The sequence below is a fragment of the Arachis ipaensis genome, chromosome B09 (genome assembly GCF_000816755.2).
Source record: "Arachis ipaensis cultivar K30076 chromosome B09, Araip1.1, whole genome shotgun sequence".
NCBI classification, from domain to species: domain Eukaryota; kingdom Viridiplantae; phylum Streptophyta; class Magnoliopsida; order Fabales; family Fabaceae; genus Arachis; species Arachis ipaensis.
Genome location: NC_029793.2, coordinates 26,211,112 through 26,230,157, shown reverse-complemented (window position 1 = coordinate 26,230,157; position 19,046 = coordinate 26,211,112). Strand labels below are relative to the sequence as shown.

At 37.8% G+C, this 19,046-nt stretch overlaps 2 protein-coding genes across 6 annotated transcripts in view; both read left to right on the top strand.

Annotated features, from left to right (window-relative positions):
* Positions 12,672-13,309, top strand: LOC110267129. Its single transcript, XM_021112275.1, has 2 exons — positions 12,672-12,878; positions 12,966-13,309. Exons 1-2 carry the CDS (start codon positions 12,732-12,734, stop codon positions 13,239-13,241), a joined length of 423 nt encoding a protein of 140 aa, XP_020967934.1. The 5' UTR covers positions 12,672-12,731; the 3' UTR covers positions 13,242-13,309.
* Positions 15,797-19,046, top strand: part of LOC107618415 (flap endonuclease 1) — a 6,324-nt gene continuing 3,074 nt past the window's right edge. For all 5 annotated transcript variants that reach the window (XR_002353548.1, XR_002353549.1, XM_016320472.2 and 2 more), the window contains exons 1-12: positions 15,797-15,944; positions 16,049-16,165; positions 16,248-16,306; positions 16,455-16,514; positions 16,660-16,713; positions 17,525-17,573; positions 17,685-17,732; positions 17,842-17,907; positions 17,985-18,035; positions 18,231-18,350; positions 18,427-18,511; positions 18,618-18,699. Coding sequence is in view for 3 of the 5 variants with exons in the window: in XM_016320472.2 (XP_016175958.1) it covers positions 15,933-15,944; positions 16,049-16,165; positions 16,248-16,306; positions 16,455-16,514; positions 16,660-16,713; positions 17,525-17,573; positions 17,685-17,732; positions 17,842-17,907; positions 17,985-18,035; positions 18,231-18,350; positions 18,427-18,511; positions 18,618-18,699 (803 nt within the window). In the remaining 2 variants the exon portion in view is untranslated. The remainder of the gene's footprint in view (positions 15,945-16,048; positions 16,166-16,247; positions 16,307-16,454; positions 16,515-16,659; positions 16,714-17,524; positions 17,574-17,684; positions 17,733-17,841; positions 17,908-17,984; positions 18,036-18,230; positions 18,351-18,426; positions 18,512-18,617; positions 18,700-19,046) is intronic.

Genomic DNA, 19,046 nt, shown 5'->3' with positions numbered 1-19,046 from the left:
CAGTTTTCTTGCTTTCTTCCGTTTCATTTGCTTAGAGAAAAAAGAAAACTTTCTGTCTTTCGTTTCTTAGAGAAGATCATCATTTTGCAAAAGGTTTTGCCCCAAGCTTTTCTTCTCTTGAAGCTTCGAAGCTTTTGTTGGACCTTTTGCGCCTTTCACTACGCCTTCTGTCGCAGGTTGGTATTCCTCTTTTCTTCTGTGTTTTTCAATAGTCATCTTTATATGTGCTTTCTTTGTTGCATGCTTGTCTTTTCGCATAAAGTTTCGATCTTTATTGCCTTTCCTCAATAAAAGATTACTTCGCTTTTTTAGAAGATTGCGTATCCTTGTTTTGATCAAAGTTGTAGTCTTGCTTTATTTCTGCTGTCTTACTTTGGGGAGGCGTAGGAGTTTTACTCTTTGTTTGGGAAGTCTGTGGCTGTATATTTTCAGTCAATACTTTCTATATTCTGTTCTGTTGCCTCCAAAAGGTGTCCCTAGGTTCTTGCTGATGATTTCTTGCTTTCGTGGATCCTGGGGTGCCCTTTTTGTCGTACCAATTGTTTGTTAATTATTCTTCCGATTAGGTCCGAGTTGTTTTGGTAGTGACCCCTTGCTATTTTCTTTGCTGTAGGTATAGTTTGCTGTATGTCTTCTCATAAGAATATTGTCGAGATGTCCACCAAAGTCCCCGCTGGTATGGCCGATTGGCTGGACTCTATAGTTCTGATGTGTGTTATCGTAGCTGACTCTGAGTACTGTGAGAAACTTAGGTGATTTCATAGGAGTTGTAGTAACAGGGAAGATGAGAAGAATTATGAACTGGTGTTGCCTGACCCTGAGGAGAAGGTTAGCTTCCCTCCCTTAGGTCGGGAAGAGTGTCCATTTTTCTATGCCTATGATTACTTTTTTTCCTTGCTGAATATTACCCTTCCTTTTATTGCTTTTGAGACCAAACTGTTGTGGAACTGTAACGTGGCCCCTTCTCAGCTTCATCCGAACTCTTGGGCCTTTATAAAGATCTTTCAGTTACTGTGTCAAGAATTGGGTGTCCAACCTACCATTCAACTTTTTTCTTTATCTCATTATTCTGACAAAACCCGGGGGTGGCCAAGAAGAAAGCTTCTTGGATTTCTTTCCAGGCTACCCAGGGGAAGAAAGTGTTTTCGATGTTTGATGAGTCTTTCTGGGATTTTAAGAACTACTACTTTAAGATCCGAGCTGTTCAGGATGCTCGACCTTTCTTTTTAGATGAAAATAATGAGCCAACCTTTCCTTTATGGTGGCAAAAAGATCCTGTAGTCCTCAAATATCCTTGGGAGAGTTTAGATGAGGTGGAACAAGCTTTTGTGAATGTTTTAGAGGAGCACTGGAGGGACCCTCCTCATTTGGACACAAAGAGATTTTTAGGAGATCCTTCCCTCCTCAGTGCCGAGCTAGGTAGTGCCTGAGCTCTTCTTTTGTGTAAAGTGTACTTTTATATTGACTTGGGATTCTGTCTTCATCTGTGATTGTAACTGTTTTCTTGACTTCCTTTTTAGAAATGGTGAAATCTACAGACTCCATGAAGGCCTTCTATAGGGGTAAGAAGGCGACGGCTACACAGAACTTGACGGCGAAGACCCCTGGAGAAGGTTCTTCTCAGGTGCCCCCGAAGAAGCCGACTTCTGAAACTTCAGGCCCAAGGAAGATCATTCCGACACCACAAGTTCGGACGATTCTATCTGACCCTATTCAACCGACCTTTGGTGCTGCCTCCTCATGGTAGGATTCCTTTAGATGATGTGTCGATCTTCATCACCTCGATTTTGTTGCGAGCAGCAGTATTCGGATTGCCAATATCGGGGCGGCCCTATCACAGGTTATCAAGGAGTCCCTTGTTCATGCCACTAGGGCCTTTATGGAGGAAGCTAAAGCTGAGTTTGAGAGAATTAAAGGTTTGAAGGATGAGTTAGATGCTAGGGTGGCTAAGTTGGAGTTGGATGTGGAGAAGGAGAAATCTCGTGCTACTGCTACTGAGGCAACTGCAAATCTGGCTGAAGAAACGGCGAAAAAGTACAAGGAGAGCTACACCCGTACCTATGGCGAGCTAATGGAAATTAAGGAGAGACTTCAGTCTGCCCAGGCTAATTACACCAAGCTCCAGGGTCACATGGTGGACAGTGTGACCGATGCATATAAAAATTTGAAGGCCCAGGTTGGGTTCTTGCCCCTGAGCTCGACCTCACTTTATTCAGTCTGGATAATGTAGTGGAGGACGGCAAGATCGTGCCTGCCCTTGATAATGATGATGTTGAGGGTCCTCCTCTTGTGCCACCAGGAAAAGCCTCAGCAGCCTCAGCTTCTTCCGTCCCTTCAGAGGTCGACCATCCAGAGCCCGAGCCTGATGTGCAGATTCTGAACCGGCTGGATGGAACTGTTAATGTTGTCCTGATCTCGACCATTCTTCCTTCTCCAGCCAAGGATGCTACTACTGGGGAGAATTTGGATTCTCTATAACTTTCTGTGTTTGTATTATAGTCCGACTTGTGGACTTTTGAACTTGTTTATGTTTTTTACAGTCCTGTTTATATTTGACTTCTGACATTTGGTTGCTTCTTTGCAACCTTTATTTTGAAAAACAAACATTTAAACTCCTGGGCTGCCTTTTAGGCAGCCTTTGAGTCTTTAATGCTTTGAAGGATGCGTTTTGCGGATATGTTAGTTAAACCTTTGATACTTGTAGGTTTACCTTTGCAACCCTTGAGGTTTTATAGAGGTTCGGTACTTTCTCGTCCGACCTCTTTGTAGTGTGATTTTTTATCCTTGCCTTTTTGGATCATGCCTTGCTTTGAGTTTGTGTTGTCTGTCCTCTGCTTTGGTGAAGTGATCCTGGTGGCTTGGTGTCCGGGCTTTCAGTAACTTGTCCGACAACTTTTTAGTGTTCTATAGAACCTTTTTAGTTAGTTCGAACGACTTTTTTGTAGCCCTATTTCGAGATTGTTCCTTTGTTGATCGGAGCTGTTCCCCTTTTAGCTGAGCACGTTTGAGCCTCAGGTTGTTTTCAACGTCTTTGGCTCTTATTATTTCCTTAAGGTCGTGCTTGCTTCACGAGGTCACCCCTTTGGTTGATGTTTGACGTGAGCTTTTTAGTCATGTTCCAACAACTTTTTAGGTAGTGTTCCAAGGGGAACCTTTTCTTTATAGTTTGTTTGGACGACTTTTTAACTCTTGTTTGTGCTTTTGCTTTTAAAGTAGTGTCTTTTTTGGCAAGATTTGTACTTTTATAGCTAGGCACTTTTGAGCCTTAAGTTATTTTTAAACCTTTTTGGCTTTTTCGTTTCTTGAGGTCATACTTGTGCCCTTCTTGACGTCGACCTGTAAGACTTCCTTAGTCGGGCTTTTTAGTCATGTTCCAACAACTTTTTAGGTAGTGTTCCAAGGGGAACCTTTTCTTTATAGTTTGTTTGGATGAATTTTTAGCGTCGTTTCGACTTGTGCTTTCGCTTTTTAAGTAATGTCTTTTTCGCAAGACTTGTACCTCTCAGCGGAGCACTTTTGGCCTTTGCTAGACTTCTTTGTCCCTTTTCAGTAATCCTTTCATTGGTCTAACTTCTCTGTCGGGCCTTCTTAAGTTATTTTTAGTAATCCATTTTTAGTCAGATCTCGTCAGATCGCTTTTTATGGGCTACTTTTTATAACTTCTTGCATTAACTTGCTTCTATCGCTTCACCTTGCCGACTTCTTTATAATCGGACGATGAATTTTGCGTGAGCTTAGATTAATGTGTCTTGGTAGGAAACGTTTTATGGAATTGGTGAATTTTATTGAAATAATAATGAGGTGAAAATATAAATACAAGTATGTACATACGAGTGCTTACCCTTATAGGTCGGGCAGTTTCTTAGATCTCGACCTGGCGCCTCATTAAAAAATATTTTCAGGAAAAAGAGTGCGCCTTGACCTAAGATCTTATTTTCTAACTATAGTACCTTCTTAAGTTACAGGCATGACATGACCTTGGTAGCTATCGCCCTTCGAGGTCAGACACCTTGTAGTAACCTTTTCCCAGTACTTCTGCTACTCGGTATGGTCCTTTCCAGTTAGCTGCTAGATAGCTTCCCTTCTCCTGACTGACCTGCTCCGATATCATTTCGGATTAGGATGAGATCATTGGTTGTGAAGCTTCGCTGGATTACCTTCCGATTGTATCTCAGAGCCATTCGACGCTTTAGGGCTTCCTCTCTAATCCAAACTCTTTCTCGGACTTCCAGAAGTAGGTCGAGCTCTTCCCTTTGAGCTTGGGAGTTAGTATCTTCATTGTAGAGGATCATTCTGGGAGATCCTTCTTCTATCTCTACGGAAATCATTGCCTCCATTCCATAAGCAAGTCAGAATGGTAATTCTTCAGTGGTTGAATGTGGTGTTGTTCGGTATGCCCATAGGACTTGTGGGAGCTCTTCAGCCCAAGCTCCCTTGGCGTCCTGTAGTCTCCGTTTTAACCCGGTCAGTATGACTTTGTTGGCGGCTTCTGCCTGTCCATTGGCTTATAGGTGCTCTACAGAGGTGAACTGGTGTTTAATTTTCAAATCAGCTACCAGATTTTTGAAGCATGTGTCGGTGAATTGAGTACCATTATCTGTGGTGATGGAGCATGGGACCCCAAACCTTGTGACAATATTTCTGTATAGAAATTTTCGACTTCTTTGGGCGGTGGCATTAGCTAATGGCTCTACTTCAATCCACTTTGTGAAGTAGTCTATGCCTACAATGAGAAATTTGACTTGTCTGGGCCCCTGAGGGAAGGGTCCAAGGAGGTCGAGCCCCCCACTTTGCGAATGGCCAGGGTGAAGTAACGCAGATGAGTTCCTCAGGTGGAGCTATGTGGAAGTTAGCGTGCTTCTGGCATGGTGGGCATGTCTTGACAAACTCTGTTGCTTCTCTTTGCAAGGTCGGCCAGTAGAAACCAGCTCGGAGTACCTTTTTGGCAAGGGCTCTTGCCCCGAGGTGATTATCGCATATGCCACTGTGGACTTCTTCGAGAACTTTCCTTGCAGCGGAGGTCGGGACGCATTTTAGGAGGGGCGTAGAGATTCCTCTCCTATATAGGACGTCTTGTACCATGGTGTAGTACTGTGCTTCTCGTACTAGACTTTTTGTCTGCGGGAAGTATTTCCGATTTGAGATAGCTGACTATAGAAGTCATCTACCCCTGGTCCGAGTCTGATATATTTAGGACCTTTTTCTCTTCTGTGGTTGACGGATTTTGTAGTGTTTCTTGGATGAGGCTTCTATTATTGTCCCCTGGTTTGGTGCTGGCTAGTTTCGAAAGTGCATCAGTTCGAGCATTTTGTTTCTGGGGTATGTGTCGGACTTCATATCCCTTAAATTGGCCGAGCTGTTCTTTGGTTTTGTCAAGGTATTTTTTTCATGGCGGGATCCTTAGCTTTGTAGCTCCCTGCTATTTGCAAAGTGACTACCTGGGAGTCGCTAAAGATGGTAAGTCTTTGGGCTTCCACTTCCCTAGCCAGCCTCAAACCAGCCAGTAGTGCTTCATATTCAGCTTGATTATTTGAGGCAGAAAACTCAAACTTTAAAGAGAGCCCGAATTGGGTTCCCTAATCAATCTCTAAAATGACGCCTGCACCACTCCCGATTTTGTTTGAGGAGCCAACCACATAAAGGCTCCACTCTGTGGGGGTGCCCGGGGTGTCAGTGTACTCTGCGATGAAGTCGGCCAGGTACTGAGATTTGATAGCTGTCCGGGCTTCATATTTGAGGTCGAATTCGGATAACTCAACTGCCCATTTTAGGATTCTTCCAGCTAAGTCTGTTTTCTGTAAGATCTCCTTTATGGGTTGGTTGGTCCGCACTCTGATAGTGTGAGCTTGAAAGTATGGTCGGCGTCGTCGGGAAGTGAGTATGAGGGCGTAGGCGAACTTTTCTATCTTCTGATAGTTCAATTCAACCCCTTGTAAAGCCTTACTGATGAAGTTGATGGGTTGTTGCCCACTTTCGTCTTCTCTGACTAGTGCTGATGCTATTGCTCGACTTCCTACGGCGAGGTATAGTATGAGCTCTTCGCTTTCTCGAGGTCGAGTAAGGACGGATGGTTGCCCCAGAAATTTCTTGAAATCTTGGAAGGCTTGTTCGCATTCTGGGGTCCACTCGAACCTCTTTCTCTTCCTTAATGTTGCATAGAAGGGGAGAGATCTTAAGGTTGATCTAGCCAGGAACCTAGACAGAGCCGCTAGTCTTCCATTGAGCTGCTGGACCTCTTTGATACAGGTCGGACTTTTCATGCGAAGTATGGCCTGGCACTTATCTGGGTTTGCTTCGATTCCTCTTTGAGTGAGCATGAAACCCAAGAATTTGCCAGCTTCTACCGCGAAGGTTCACTTTGCGGGGTTAAGTCACATACCATGCTTTCTTATGGTGTCGAACACTTTAGTGAGGTCGGATAACAACGATTCCTCATTTTGTGTTTTTACCAGCATGTCATCTACATAAACCTCCATTAGCTTTCCGATGTGGTCGGCAAAGACTTTGTTCATCAATCTTTGGTATGTAGCTCCTGCGATTTTGAGTCCAAATGGCATGACTATGTAGCAGTAATTTGCCTTTGGAGTTAGGAACGAGGTCTTTTCTTGGTCTAGTGGATACATTGGGATTTGATTGTATCCCGAGTAAGCATCCATGAAAGAGAGGTAATGATAGCTTGACGAAGCGTCAACTAGTGTGTCAATGTTCGGGAGTGGGTAGGGATCTTTTGGGCAAGCTTTGTTGAGGTCGGTGTAATCGGTGCACATCCGCTACTTCCCATTTGACTTTTTGACCAATACCACATTGGCTAGCCATAATGGGTACTTTACCTCCCTTATGAACCCTGCCTCCAACAAGGCCTGTACCTGTGCCTCTACAGCTTGCGACCTTTCTGGGCTGAGCTTCCTACGTTTTTGCTGTACTGGCCGAGACCCTGGATATACGGCTAACTTGTGGCACATTAGTCCGGGATCAATACTAGGCATGTCGGCAGCCTTCCATGCAAAGAGATCGGAGTTATCTTTTAGGAGCTTTATTAGCAGTTCCTGTAAGTCTTCTCCCAGATTTGCCCCTATATTTGTTGTTTTGTCTGGAGTGTCTACAACTTGAACTTCTTGGGTTTCACCTTCTGGCTGAGGGCGGAGTTCTTCGCGAGCTCGAATTCCCCCGAGTTCTATATTATTGGTTTCTTTTCCTCTGGGGTCACCTTTAAGGTTCAGACTTTCGTTGTAACAGCGTCGCGCGAGTTTTTGGTCTCCCTTTATGGTAGCGATCCCTTCCGGAGTGGGGAACTTCATACATAGGTGTGGAGTGGAGACCACGGCGGCGAGCTGGTTTAACATTGTCCAACCTATTAACGCGTTGTAGGCTAAGCTCACGTCGACTACAATGTAGTCTATGCTTAACGTCCTAGACCGAGTTCCTTTCCCAAAGGTTGTGTGTAGTGGGATGTACCCTAATGACTGAATTGGGGTGTCTCCTAGCCCAAATAGGCTATTTGGATATGCTCTGAGTTCTTTTTCTTGTAAGTCGAGTTTATCGAAGGCGGATTTGAACAGTATATCCGCAGAGCTTTCTTGGTCGACTAGTGTTCGGTGGAGGTTGGCATTGGCAAGTATTATGGTGACTACCACGGGGTCATCATGCCTTGGGATTATGCCCGCGGCGTCTTCTTGAGAGAAGGTGATATTGGGGAGGTCGACCGACCTGTCCCCTCCTCCAACATGGTACACCTCCTTAAGGTGTCTTTTGCGCGATGACTTAGAGATCCCTCCTCCTGCGAATCCTCCATTGATCATGTGGACATACCTCTCAGGGGTGTGATGGGGACGTTCAGCTCGTCCGATCTCTTCGTCCCTTCTTCTTTTCTTTGGTTCATCTGTTTTATTGGCCAGAAACCTGTCTAGTCTTCCTTCCCGGGCTAGCTTTTCTATAACATTCTTCAGGTCGTAACACTCATTGGTAGGGTGCCCGTAGACTCGGTGGTATTCGCAATACTCTGTCCGACTTTCTCCTCTTTTATGCTTAATCGGACGAGGGGGTGGGATCTTCTCAGTGTTGCATATCTCTCTGTAGACATCCACAAGGGACACCCTGGGGGGAGTGTAGTTGTGGTATTTTCTAGGTTTTTCAGTAGGCTGGTCTTCTTTTTTCCTGGACTCTTTGTCCTTGTCTCGAGGTAGATAGGAGAATCCAGATTTTGGAGTTTCTCCTAGTCGAGAGTTCTTTTCCATATTAATATACTTTTCTACCCGTTCTCGTACCTCGTTCAGAGATGTTGGATGCTTTTTAGATATGGAGTGGCTAAAGGGTCCTTCTTGCAGGCCATTGATGAGACCCATAATGGCTGCTTCTATTGGCAGACTTTGTATATCCAAACATGCCTTGTTGAATCTTTCCATGTAGTTGCGGAGGCTCTCCCGATCTCCTTGCTTAATCCCTAACAGGCTTGGGGCATGTTTGGCTTTGTCTTTCTGGATGGAGAATCTAGCTATGAACTTTTTGGCGAGGTCATCAAAGCTTACTATTGACCTTGGCGGCAAGCTGTCGAACCACTTTATTGCTGTCTTGGTCAAAGTAGTCAGGAAAGCTTTACAACGGATTGCATCTGAGGCATCCGTAAGATACATCCGACTTCTAAAATTGCTGAGATGATGGCTTGGATTAGACGTACCATCGTACAAAGTCATGTCGGGGACTTTAAAGTCCTTCAGAACTTTAGCTTTCATGATTTCTATTGTGAATGGGTCTTGATCCTTGTGGGGGCTATCTTCGTGGCTGGATCGAGTGGTCTTACTTTTAAGATCAGCTTCGAGCTTCAGGAGCTTGTCCTCCAGCTCTCGACGCGGTCTTGTTTCTCTACGAAGGTCTCGCTCGGCCTCCTGCTGCCGGTCGGCTTCTTGTTCAAGCTGTTTAAGGCGATGCTGTTGTTCACGGATAGCTTCCAAGATTTCTGTGTCTGTGGTTGTTTATCTCCCTTATCTTGAGGTGTATCTTTTGGAGTGGCATTCGTGTTCTTATGCGGCGTTCTGTCCTCCAAGCCAGAGTTGTGATTGTTGTCAAGGTTGTCCTCCATGACAATGGGATGACGTCCAGGTTCCCCGGCAACGGTACCAATGTTCCGAGGGTTACCTGAAACTGAAGGTTGATCTCGGAGGAGATCTGCTGTTATGGTCGAAGCTGTTACGTTCGACTTGCTGATCCTTAATTAACGGAGGGGGGTGGTACCTGCAAGAGACTCCGATGCTTAAGTTAGCATGGGTTTTTAGTAGGTTTTTTATGTAGAATCAGAGTATAAGTTATACCTGGGTGCTCTAGTGTATTTATAGTAGTGTGGAATGACCTCCCTTGAGATAAGTTAGTTATCTTATCTTATCTTTTGTGGGTGAGTCCCTTTTATCTTTGGCCAGCTGCCTTTAGGTGGGCTATGATCTTCTGCTTTGGGCCTACTTAGGCCCTTATAGCACTTTGGCCGAGCTCTTTTTGGGAAGAGGTCAGTGTCGACCAATCTTTATAAGAGGTCAGTCGTTTCTGTCTTCATTCAACCCGGTTTGCCTAACTCGACCCATGGTATGAACAGGTGTTTAGTCTCTTTATGATGTAATTTATTTTTCTCATATCACACTCAATAATAATTAATCATTCTTCTCTATTCAATCTCTCAAATTTCGCTGGTGCAACTACAGCTTTTCTCTTCTCTCTTGGTTATAGGACATATAAAAACTTTAATATCAAGTCATAATATTATTAAAAACTTGGTTTAATTACTCTGTTAATCCTTATAGTTTTGTAAAATTTTTAATTAGATCCTATATTTTTTGTCCTTTTAATTGGATCTATGCACCAATTTTTTTTCAATTAAGTCTCTCTTGACAGTAATTAACTTAAACAAAAAATTGGTGCAGGGACTCAAATAAAAGAAAAAAAAATATAGGGACTCAATTAAAAAAAATTTGATGCAAGAACTTAATTAAAAGAAAAAAATATAAAGACCTAATTAAAATTTTCGCAAAACCATAGAGAGAGTAATTAAACCTAAAAACTTTGATATCAAGCCATTGAAAAAGTTCACGTTCATGATCAAATTTGTCGAAAACCGGATGAATTGGCCAAACCTATCAGGCAATTATTGAAGGAAAATTCATTCATAATGATGAAAAGTCCATCGATTAGTTACCGAGGGAAAACAAAATTTGTCGATAAACTATTATCGATGAGATTTTTTACCAACAAATAAAATTTGTCAATACATCCATCGATAATAAAAAAAAATTCACGAATAAATTCATCAATTCAACTAGATATCCTTTAAAATATGTACAATATTCAGCCTTTTTTTACAATAATTCAAAAAAAATAAAACCAACACATCTAAAAATTGTAAATAAATTTAGTGATTTTAGGAATTAAATTCATATTTAAAATTCAAATTAAATCAAACTAAAATTTAAAATTTAAATCTTAAATTTCTGTTTCAAATTTAATATATTTAATATATTAATATATTATAATTTAAATACACATCTAAAATTCAAATGACTCAAAATTTAAAATTTAACTTCTGAAATTCGAATTAAATTTTAAATTTTTTACCATTTTAGTTAAACATTTTGGATCAGTAAGACCAAAAAAAAATTATCTTAAAATTTAAATCTTAAATTTCTGTTTTAAATTTAATATATTTAATATAATAATATTTTATAATTTAAATACACATCTAAAATTCAAATTACTCAAAATTTAAAATTTAACTTTTAAAATTCTAAATTAAATTTTAAATCATTTAATGATTCACTGAACACATTCAAAATAGGAGAAGAGAAGTCACAGAACCCCACATCCAAAACTAAAAAACTCAGAACGACAATTCAGCAGCACTCTGAAGACAGAGAGACTTCATCCCCCTGCTGCCGTTCGTCTGCACCACCCTCTTCGTCGGCCTTCATCATCGACGCCCTACAACGGCAACTCAGCGGCGCTCGTTGGAAACCCAGAGAAGTCACTCCCTGCCGCCGTTCGTCCGCGCCACCCATTCCTCCACCACGTCGCTAATCCACAACGTTGCATTCCTCTCCTTCCAAGCTCATCTTCGTCGCCGCCGTTTGTCCACATCAACCACGCCGACGACTTAACTGAAGTTTGGATTATTCTGACACCAATAATTTTTGTATTATTCTGTATAAAATTTTGATTTTTTTTCTAATTTGAAAAATAAATTCCGAATAAAATAGCTTGAGAAGATTTACATATATATTGTAATGTTTTTTTTATCTTTGCATGTACAATTTTGTGTTTTTTGGAAGTGTTCGAATCGAGCTTTTTGTTGGTAAGTTCATGGTTGCTACTTTACGTTATATCAATTTAGCTATTACTGCAGTTGGGTCAGAAATTAGCGTAGGCTTCAAATTCATATCGTAGGCTTGAACGATTATTGGACTTGAGCACTAATATTCTCATTTGTGTGTTTAAGTGTTACAGCATTACATGAAAGCTTTCTTTTCTACCCCAATACTAAATAATTTTATTGATTTTGGGTTTTTTATTTTTTAGAATGGATTAACTCTGACGGGTGCAAGGAAATTATGATTAAGTTCTATTTTGTAGTGTGTTAATGATCGAAAGATGTTATTTTTGTTGCATAGCTTTCATAGTCAATTAGCTTGCTGGGTTGGTTGCATGGGCTGGTTACACTGAAATTAAAAGAAATACATCTATTTGTTGGGATGAGAATAAAGATAAGAACTTGTAAGTAATTAGCGTGGATTATTACGATTCAGGACGTGTACTTAATTAGTTTGAGTAAAGAAGCAAAAAGAAATCTAGAGTTTACAAGAGAAGATGTAGCTGGTATAGTCATAAAAATTGTGTTTTTATTTTTCAATTATAACACATCTAATAGTATGATATTATATACAAAATATTCTTAAAACACATCTAAAATTGTAAAAATCTAGTTTTTAAATATAAATGTTTTCAAAATCGTTAAATTCTAGTTTTTAAATAAAAACGTACATAATACAATTAATCTTTTGATTTTTGATTCGATAAAATGCATCTAATATTTATTATTTAAATTATTGGTTGGATTTTTTCGTTATCTTTCAACTATAACACATGTAATAGTATGATATTATATGCAAAATATTTTAAAACACATCTAAAATCGTAAAAATCTAGTTTTTAAATATAAATGTTTTCAAAATCATTAAATTCTAGTTTTTAAATAAAAATGCACATAAAACAATTAATCTTTTGATTTTTGATTCGGTAAAATGCATCTAATATTTATTATTTAAATTATTAGTTAGATTTTTTCGTTACTTATTTGAACATTAACGCTTTTAAAATTATTATAATCAACAATTAATTTAAGTTTTTTATTATTTATAAAAAACATCCAACATATATTATTATAGTATTAGTTGAAAATTTTATTACTTGTTTGAGCATTAGTATTTATTCATCTTAATTTTTTTATTGATATTACTGGTTGGTATTTTAAATAATGGTTGAAATTAGTTTATGTCATAAGTTTATTACACATATAAAATAATACAATCGAACTAAAAATATATTTAGAATACATTCAAAAATCTATCAAATAGCACAAGATATTTTTTTTTGGTCTTACTGATCCAAAATGTTTAACTAAAATGGACATCTACAAGTATTTTCGGTGAAAACTTTATGTTTAACCTTATGATATAAACAATGTGCAGTGTAAAATCATAATGCCAGTTAAAAAACGTACTTCATCTGATACAAAGAAAGGAAAATCAGCAGTTAGTAAGGCTTCCGATGGCAGACTTGATGAATCTAGTGTTAACAATGTCAAAAAGAAAGTTGGAAGGCCGAAGAAACCAGAGGGTCCTAAAAAGGTAGTTTGTTTTTCATTTAGAAATTTTCGAGGTTTGCAAGTGAGGTACACAATTTCACATATACTAACTAGTGGCTCAATTTTTTAGAAAACACTTGATACCCGCTGCTCTCCAACTGCCATTGCGGATATGATGGAGCATTTAAAAGATAAATATCCGATCAAATACCAAGAAGTTGAGAAAATGAGTTTTGGATGCCTGAGGCACATCCCTAAGTGGTCGATGAACCAAGATTTGGTTGTCGCCCTGGCACGGTCATATAACAAGGATCGAATGCTTTTGGAAGTTGAAACCGGAGACATACCGATGAATGCACGAGTGATAAGTCAAGCATTGGGACTCCTTGCAAATGGTAATACGTAAAATATATATTTAATGTAAAGTGCATATATGTTCTCTTTTACAGTGTCTGATAAGACTATTGCTAGTTAGTGTTTTTGGATGTAGTACTACTTCTCTTAACCTTGTGCATATATGAGGCTCGAATCCCACTTTATTGGCATAATTGTAGTAAAATTGGCATGCTTCTTCGAGGGTTCCAAATAGCATCCCCACTTTTGGAATCTCCTCGTCAGAAATAGTGGGATGAATTATGACCTAAAAAAACAGTACATACTAACAAGGATTGTGGCACAAGAATGACAAAATAATACGTGCATACAAGTTAGCCTAATTTTGGATGTGTTTTAAAAATATTTTGAATAAAATATCATACTATCATATGTGTTATAATTGATAAATAACAACAGAATTTTTATGACCATACCAACTACATCTTCTCTCTTAAACTCCAGATTTTTTTTTGCTTCTTTACTCAAACTACTTATGTAGAAAGTACTTTATTTGCAATAACTCTATTAATAAACTTAAATAAGATCAACCTTGTTCCAATTAAATCATCAGAGTATTTTTATGTTTAAATTAAAATATAATTAAAAATGTTGAACATGATATTTCTTAACAAATTACATAAACACATATGTGGAAAGTAATGATACCTTTCACCAATGCAGAATGAAAGAGTGCTTCAGCTGAAAGGTAGTGATACGTCTTCACCAATGAAAACGAGAGGGATAATTCAGCTGGAAGGTACATCTTTAGTTTTGGATTCACTAATGCAGTTTGAATGTCCCGTAGAATAAGAAATAAAAAACTTTATCTGTTACGTGAAGTTACGAAAGTAAAGCAAAGTTACCGTAACCAATGAAGTGGGTAGGTTTTAAAATTTAAATTAAATTCATTTATAGATACGTATCTATAAAATAGGAACATGTTTCAATAAAAAATAATTAAATATTATTTAAATATGATTAAAGACTGATTAAAGGTTGATTAGTATTGTACAACTAGCATTTTTCTAAATTCATCGGTGTTATATTTTTTTCTAATGTTAATAAAATCATTTTATCCAAAAATTTAAGCTATTAAAAAAACATATAAATGTTTATATAACTATTCATTATATCCTTAATTAGTCTAAGACATAAAATTAATATCTCAAATAAAGACAAATGATAACAACGGGTTACTTATTCTTTATCAAGAATCTATCAATGTGGGCGGCAATTATATTGGCAAATGCTACAAACACGTGTTTAATTTTTGTATTAAGTAAAGAGTAAATGTTTTAATTATTAAGATGACAACAATATAATATCGTTTTAAACTTTTAATTATTAGCGAGTGTTTTTGTTAATGTCAACCTTGAATTAACAAGTATATGCAATATAGAGCAAGTGATTAACATGGCAACAACTAATAATGTCTTTGATTCACATACAAGTGATTCTTTATTTATTAAGTATATGCCAACCTTGAATTTACAGTTACACGCAGCCGGTTAGGACATACAGCAAGGCGACAAATTAATGAAGGTTTCAAACGTATGATTATGTCATTGCGTTGTTCGTTGGATTCTGCTGGCGAAAAAGGAATAAAGGATTAAGGGACCTGATGACCTTTGTGGGCTGCGTTCATGTAATTGACAGCTACCAAAAACATTAGTTAGTTGCTGTTCAAGACTAAATTATGATTGTGTTATGTCTCTCGTATGCTGCGGCATAATTATTGCCAAGTAGAAAATAGCAGGAAAAAGGTCTCGTATCATTATTCAAATGCGTGCAAGATATATATTAGCTAGAGATATTGTAGATTTTTTTTTAATCGAAAATAGAGAGATTCAAACTCAGAACCTCTTAGATGAGTATAAAAAAACTATACAATTTGAGTTATAACTGCTATAGATATTGTAAATTAGTAGAATAACAATTACCATAAACATCCTCATCACTCTCACCCAAATAACAATAACAAAAATGATTGTATGAACAAATAAAAATTCACCAATTCAACTAAATATCCCTTAAAATCATTATTTTTTCAGCTTTTTTTTTTGAAAAAACTCAAATAAATAATTGCAACAAACACATACATAAATTTGGTGTTCCGTACATCTTTTCTCCAATATTTAAAATAATCAATTTAAAAATTTAAAAAATTAATTATTTTAAATTAAATTCAAAATTTAAAATTATAACCTAATAAAATTCAAAATCATCATCATAATTAAATCTCGCCAAAATTTTTATTCCACAAGAGCAGATGTGTTCCTTCTCTCCTTCCATTTATTTATTTAATTTTATGGAAGAATTTTTTTTCATGGTATTTTTTAGCCCAACAGAACCATGACTAATTTATTTACAAATCTGATCTCTATTTAAGGATTTGTGATTGACTAACAAAAATTTATTGATACTTTCGTACCCAGATTCGTAGCAATCCTAGCTGTCCACTTTTGGATTTCTGCAGGCTTCCTTTTTGTTTTGGACAGGCAACTTCTGCAGGCTTCAATCATTCCCTAAGCAAATAATGGGCTTATTGGGCCGTTAGTTATATGGGCCGAATAGTTGGGCCTACTGCAAATTGCAAAATAGTACCCTTGAGCAGAGTGCGCGGGAAGCAGTTACCGTCTCCCTCGCATTTCTTCTTCTTCTGCCGTCTCACTCATCTTTCTCATTTTCTCTGCTCATTCCTAACACAAATTACTCAAACCAAATGGGTATCAAGGTCAACAATTCTTCGCATTTCGTTTTCATTTCAGCTTTATTCTTTATAATCAACGTTTCATTTTCCTTCATTGACGGATTCTCATGGAGGTTATTTCATTCTAGGGTTTAACGAAGCTTTTGGCGGACAATGCACCGAAAGCCATGAAGGAGAATAAATTCGAGAGCTACTTTGGACGCAAGATCGCCATTGACGCCAGCATGAGCATTTACCAGTTCCTTGTCCGCACTACTTACTCACTCTTAGCTACCACTATATGCTTCCAGCAATTCGTTTCTCATGTTTGTGTGGTTTTTGGTGCAGATTGTTGTGGGAAGAATTGGAACTGAAATGCTCACTAATGAAGCTGGTGAAGTTACTAGGTGGGGTAGTTAGTGATAATCAATTCACATTCACATAATTTTCAATCGAGTATTGCCTAATTGTGGGTCTTGTTATGTTTCTTTTTTCGTGTTTTCTTATAATTTCTTTATTGGAAATGTGTGATGACTTTGCTTTTGTATGTTACAGTCATTTGCAAGGCATGTTTACGAGGACTATCAGACTTCTCGAATCTGGGATGAAACCAGTGTAATTACTTATTACGTTTTCTGTTATTTGTTTTAAGTATTATTTCTATTTCCTTTCTTTCAATAGAAACCTAGGAGAAAGTGTTGTTTTGTAACGTATGCACTATTGCTGATTTTTTCCCCTTGCTAATTTTCCTCTTTCCCAGATATGTTTTTGATGGGAAACCACCAGAGTTGAAGAAGCAAGAGCTGGCAAAACGGTATTTTTGTGTTGATGTTTTGTTATTTCCAGATTGTTCATTTTTCCCCCCAAAAAATAAAAAAGGAATTTCATTAAGATGAGGAGAAGGATAATACAAACTGGGGATAAGGGCATCCCTGTACGAAAGCAAAACAAAACAAAAGATTTTTTTGTTTGAATGAAGAAAAAACAAAAACAAAAGATTTATCCGTAAAGCATAGCTTTCAATCTCTCAACATGTCTGAGAGAGAAAGTCCCCTATAAACTTCATGAGCTTTACACCAAATAGATGCTAGGCATATAATCCTACACTACAAAACATGTTTGTCATTGAAGGTGCATTATGCTCCCACCAAATAGTGGCAAAAACTGCACAATTCATCTTGTGCATCTAAAGAAGTTTTCTTTATTTTTTTCTTTTAAAAGAAAAATATATTCTTTTTCCACTTGATAAAAGTTCTTTAATAATGTTTCAGAGGTGAGGATGCTTGGGTGAGTGTACACAACAGACTAGATAGGATTAGAATTATTACATTTTGCATTATAAAGGACTTGAGATAGTTTCTATTATAGAGAAGATTATAGAATCTGATCTTAGTTGGTAAGTGGCTATACTTGGAGAAGGCTTGTTGAGACGGGAGTTAGGAACTTGGATTCAATGGAGGGTGAATGATTTAGATTTAGATATAAATGATTTAAACACATATATGGTTCATAATAAAACACTCATTTGATTCATGTAGTTGACCCCATCTTGAGAGACAAGGCTTAGTTTTAGTTATTCTCGTTCTCGTAATGATGTCTTTTTCACAAGTTTTGTTGTTGTTCAGTTTGACGAGGAGGGCTGATGCTACCGAGGATTTGTCTGAAGCCAAGGAGGTATGTCCATAATTTGATATTGGGTTATCCCTATGATTCCTTTGTGCAAGTATTTTCTTCTATTAAATAACAATATTGATCTTGGGGATGTCTTCTTTCTTGTAATTTTAGACAGCCAATAAGGAAGACATTGAAAAATTCAGCAAACGGACTGTGAAGGTGAGTCTTTGTTGGTTTGGCATCTTTGTTTAATAAGTTATTGCATGTAATGGATAAAGCCTTGGTTTTAGGTGCGAGCTGTTGATGCCATTTCTCCATACTCTTGTAGGTGACAAAGCAGCATAATGAAGACTGCAAAAAGCTTTTAAGACTCATGGGAGTGCCCGTTGTTGAGGTAACATTGTACTACAGAAGTATTTATGATTACTGGTACTGTGTGTCTAGATCTGGCTAAGACTTTGGCTTCAACAGGCACCTTCAGAAGCAGAGGCTCAGTGCGCTTCTCTTTGTAAAGCTGGAAAGGCAAGTTCATATCTACTGCATCCCCTTGAATATTTTGTTCTTTATTTTTTTTCTATTTATAGTTATAATCTTTAGTTATGACTTCATGCTATTTTTTTAGTTGATTGTTCAATCCTTTAAAATTAATTTCATTATTTCAAACATTTCCTAATATAAATTTTCTGATGTTTATGTTGAATATTTTACTACTTGTAGGTTTATGCTGTAGCTTCAGAAGATATGGATTCTTTAACATTTGGAGCTCCCAAATTTCTTCGCCATTTAATGGATCCCAGCTCCAAAAAGATTCCAGTGATGGAATTTGACATTAGCAAGGTCCTTGTAGCTTTCAAAGTTTGTCAAGTTTTTCACTATTAGATCTGTGCTTATGTTGATATTTATCTTGTTTCAGGTTTTGGAGGACCTACAATTGAGCATGGACCAATTTATTGACCTATGCATTCTTTCTGGGTGTGATTATTGTGAAAGCATCCGAGGTACTTTATATTCAATTTGATTTGCGAGATGTTAATTGAAGTGTGGCATTATGATTGCTATATAACTCAGTGCGTCCATGTAATATAAACATGATGTGTGCTGCAGGTATTGGAGGAACAACAGCTTTGAAGCTAATACGTCAACATGGTTCTATTGAGATGATACTGGAGAATATAAACAAAGAAAGGTTTTTCTTTTTCTTTTCTTCCGTTCTTTAAATCACCCTTGTCCACTTTATGCAATTTGATCTTGTGGTGAAATTTGGCTTACCTACTTCCCTTTGTTATATTCACACTGGATTTGCAATCAGATGTCTGGCTTAGATATTTGGGCTCTTCCAAGTTTACTGATTGTGAGAATGCATGTTCCATGTATTTTTCTTTTGTACTCATGTTGTATCTTGGTGTCATTTCATCATTATATTAAATATCTGCTATTGGAGGCTGTTATGTATTTTGGCCTCTTTATCTAGTGATTGATATCCCATTGATGCTGCCTATTTTTCCAGATATGCAGTGTAGAGCATCCATATCC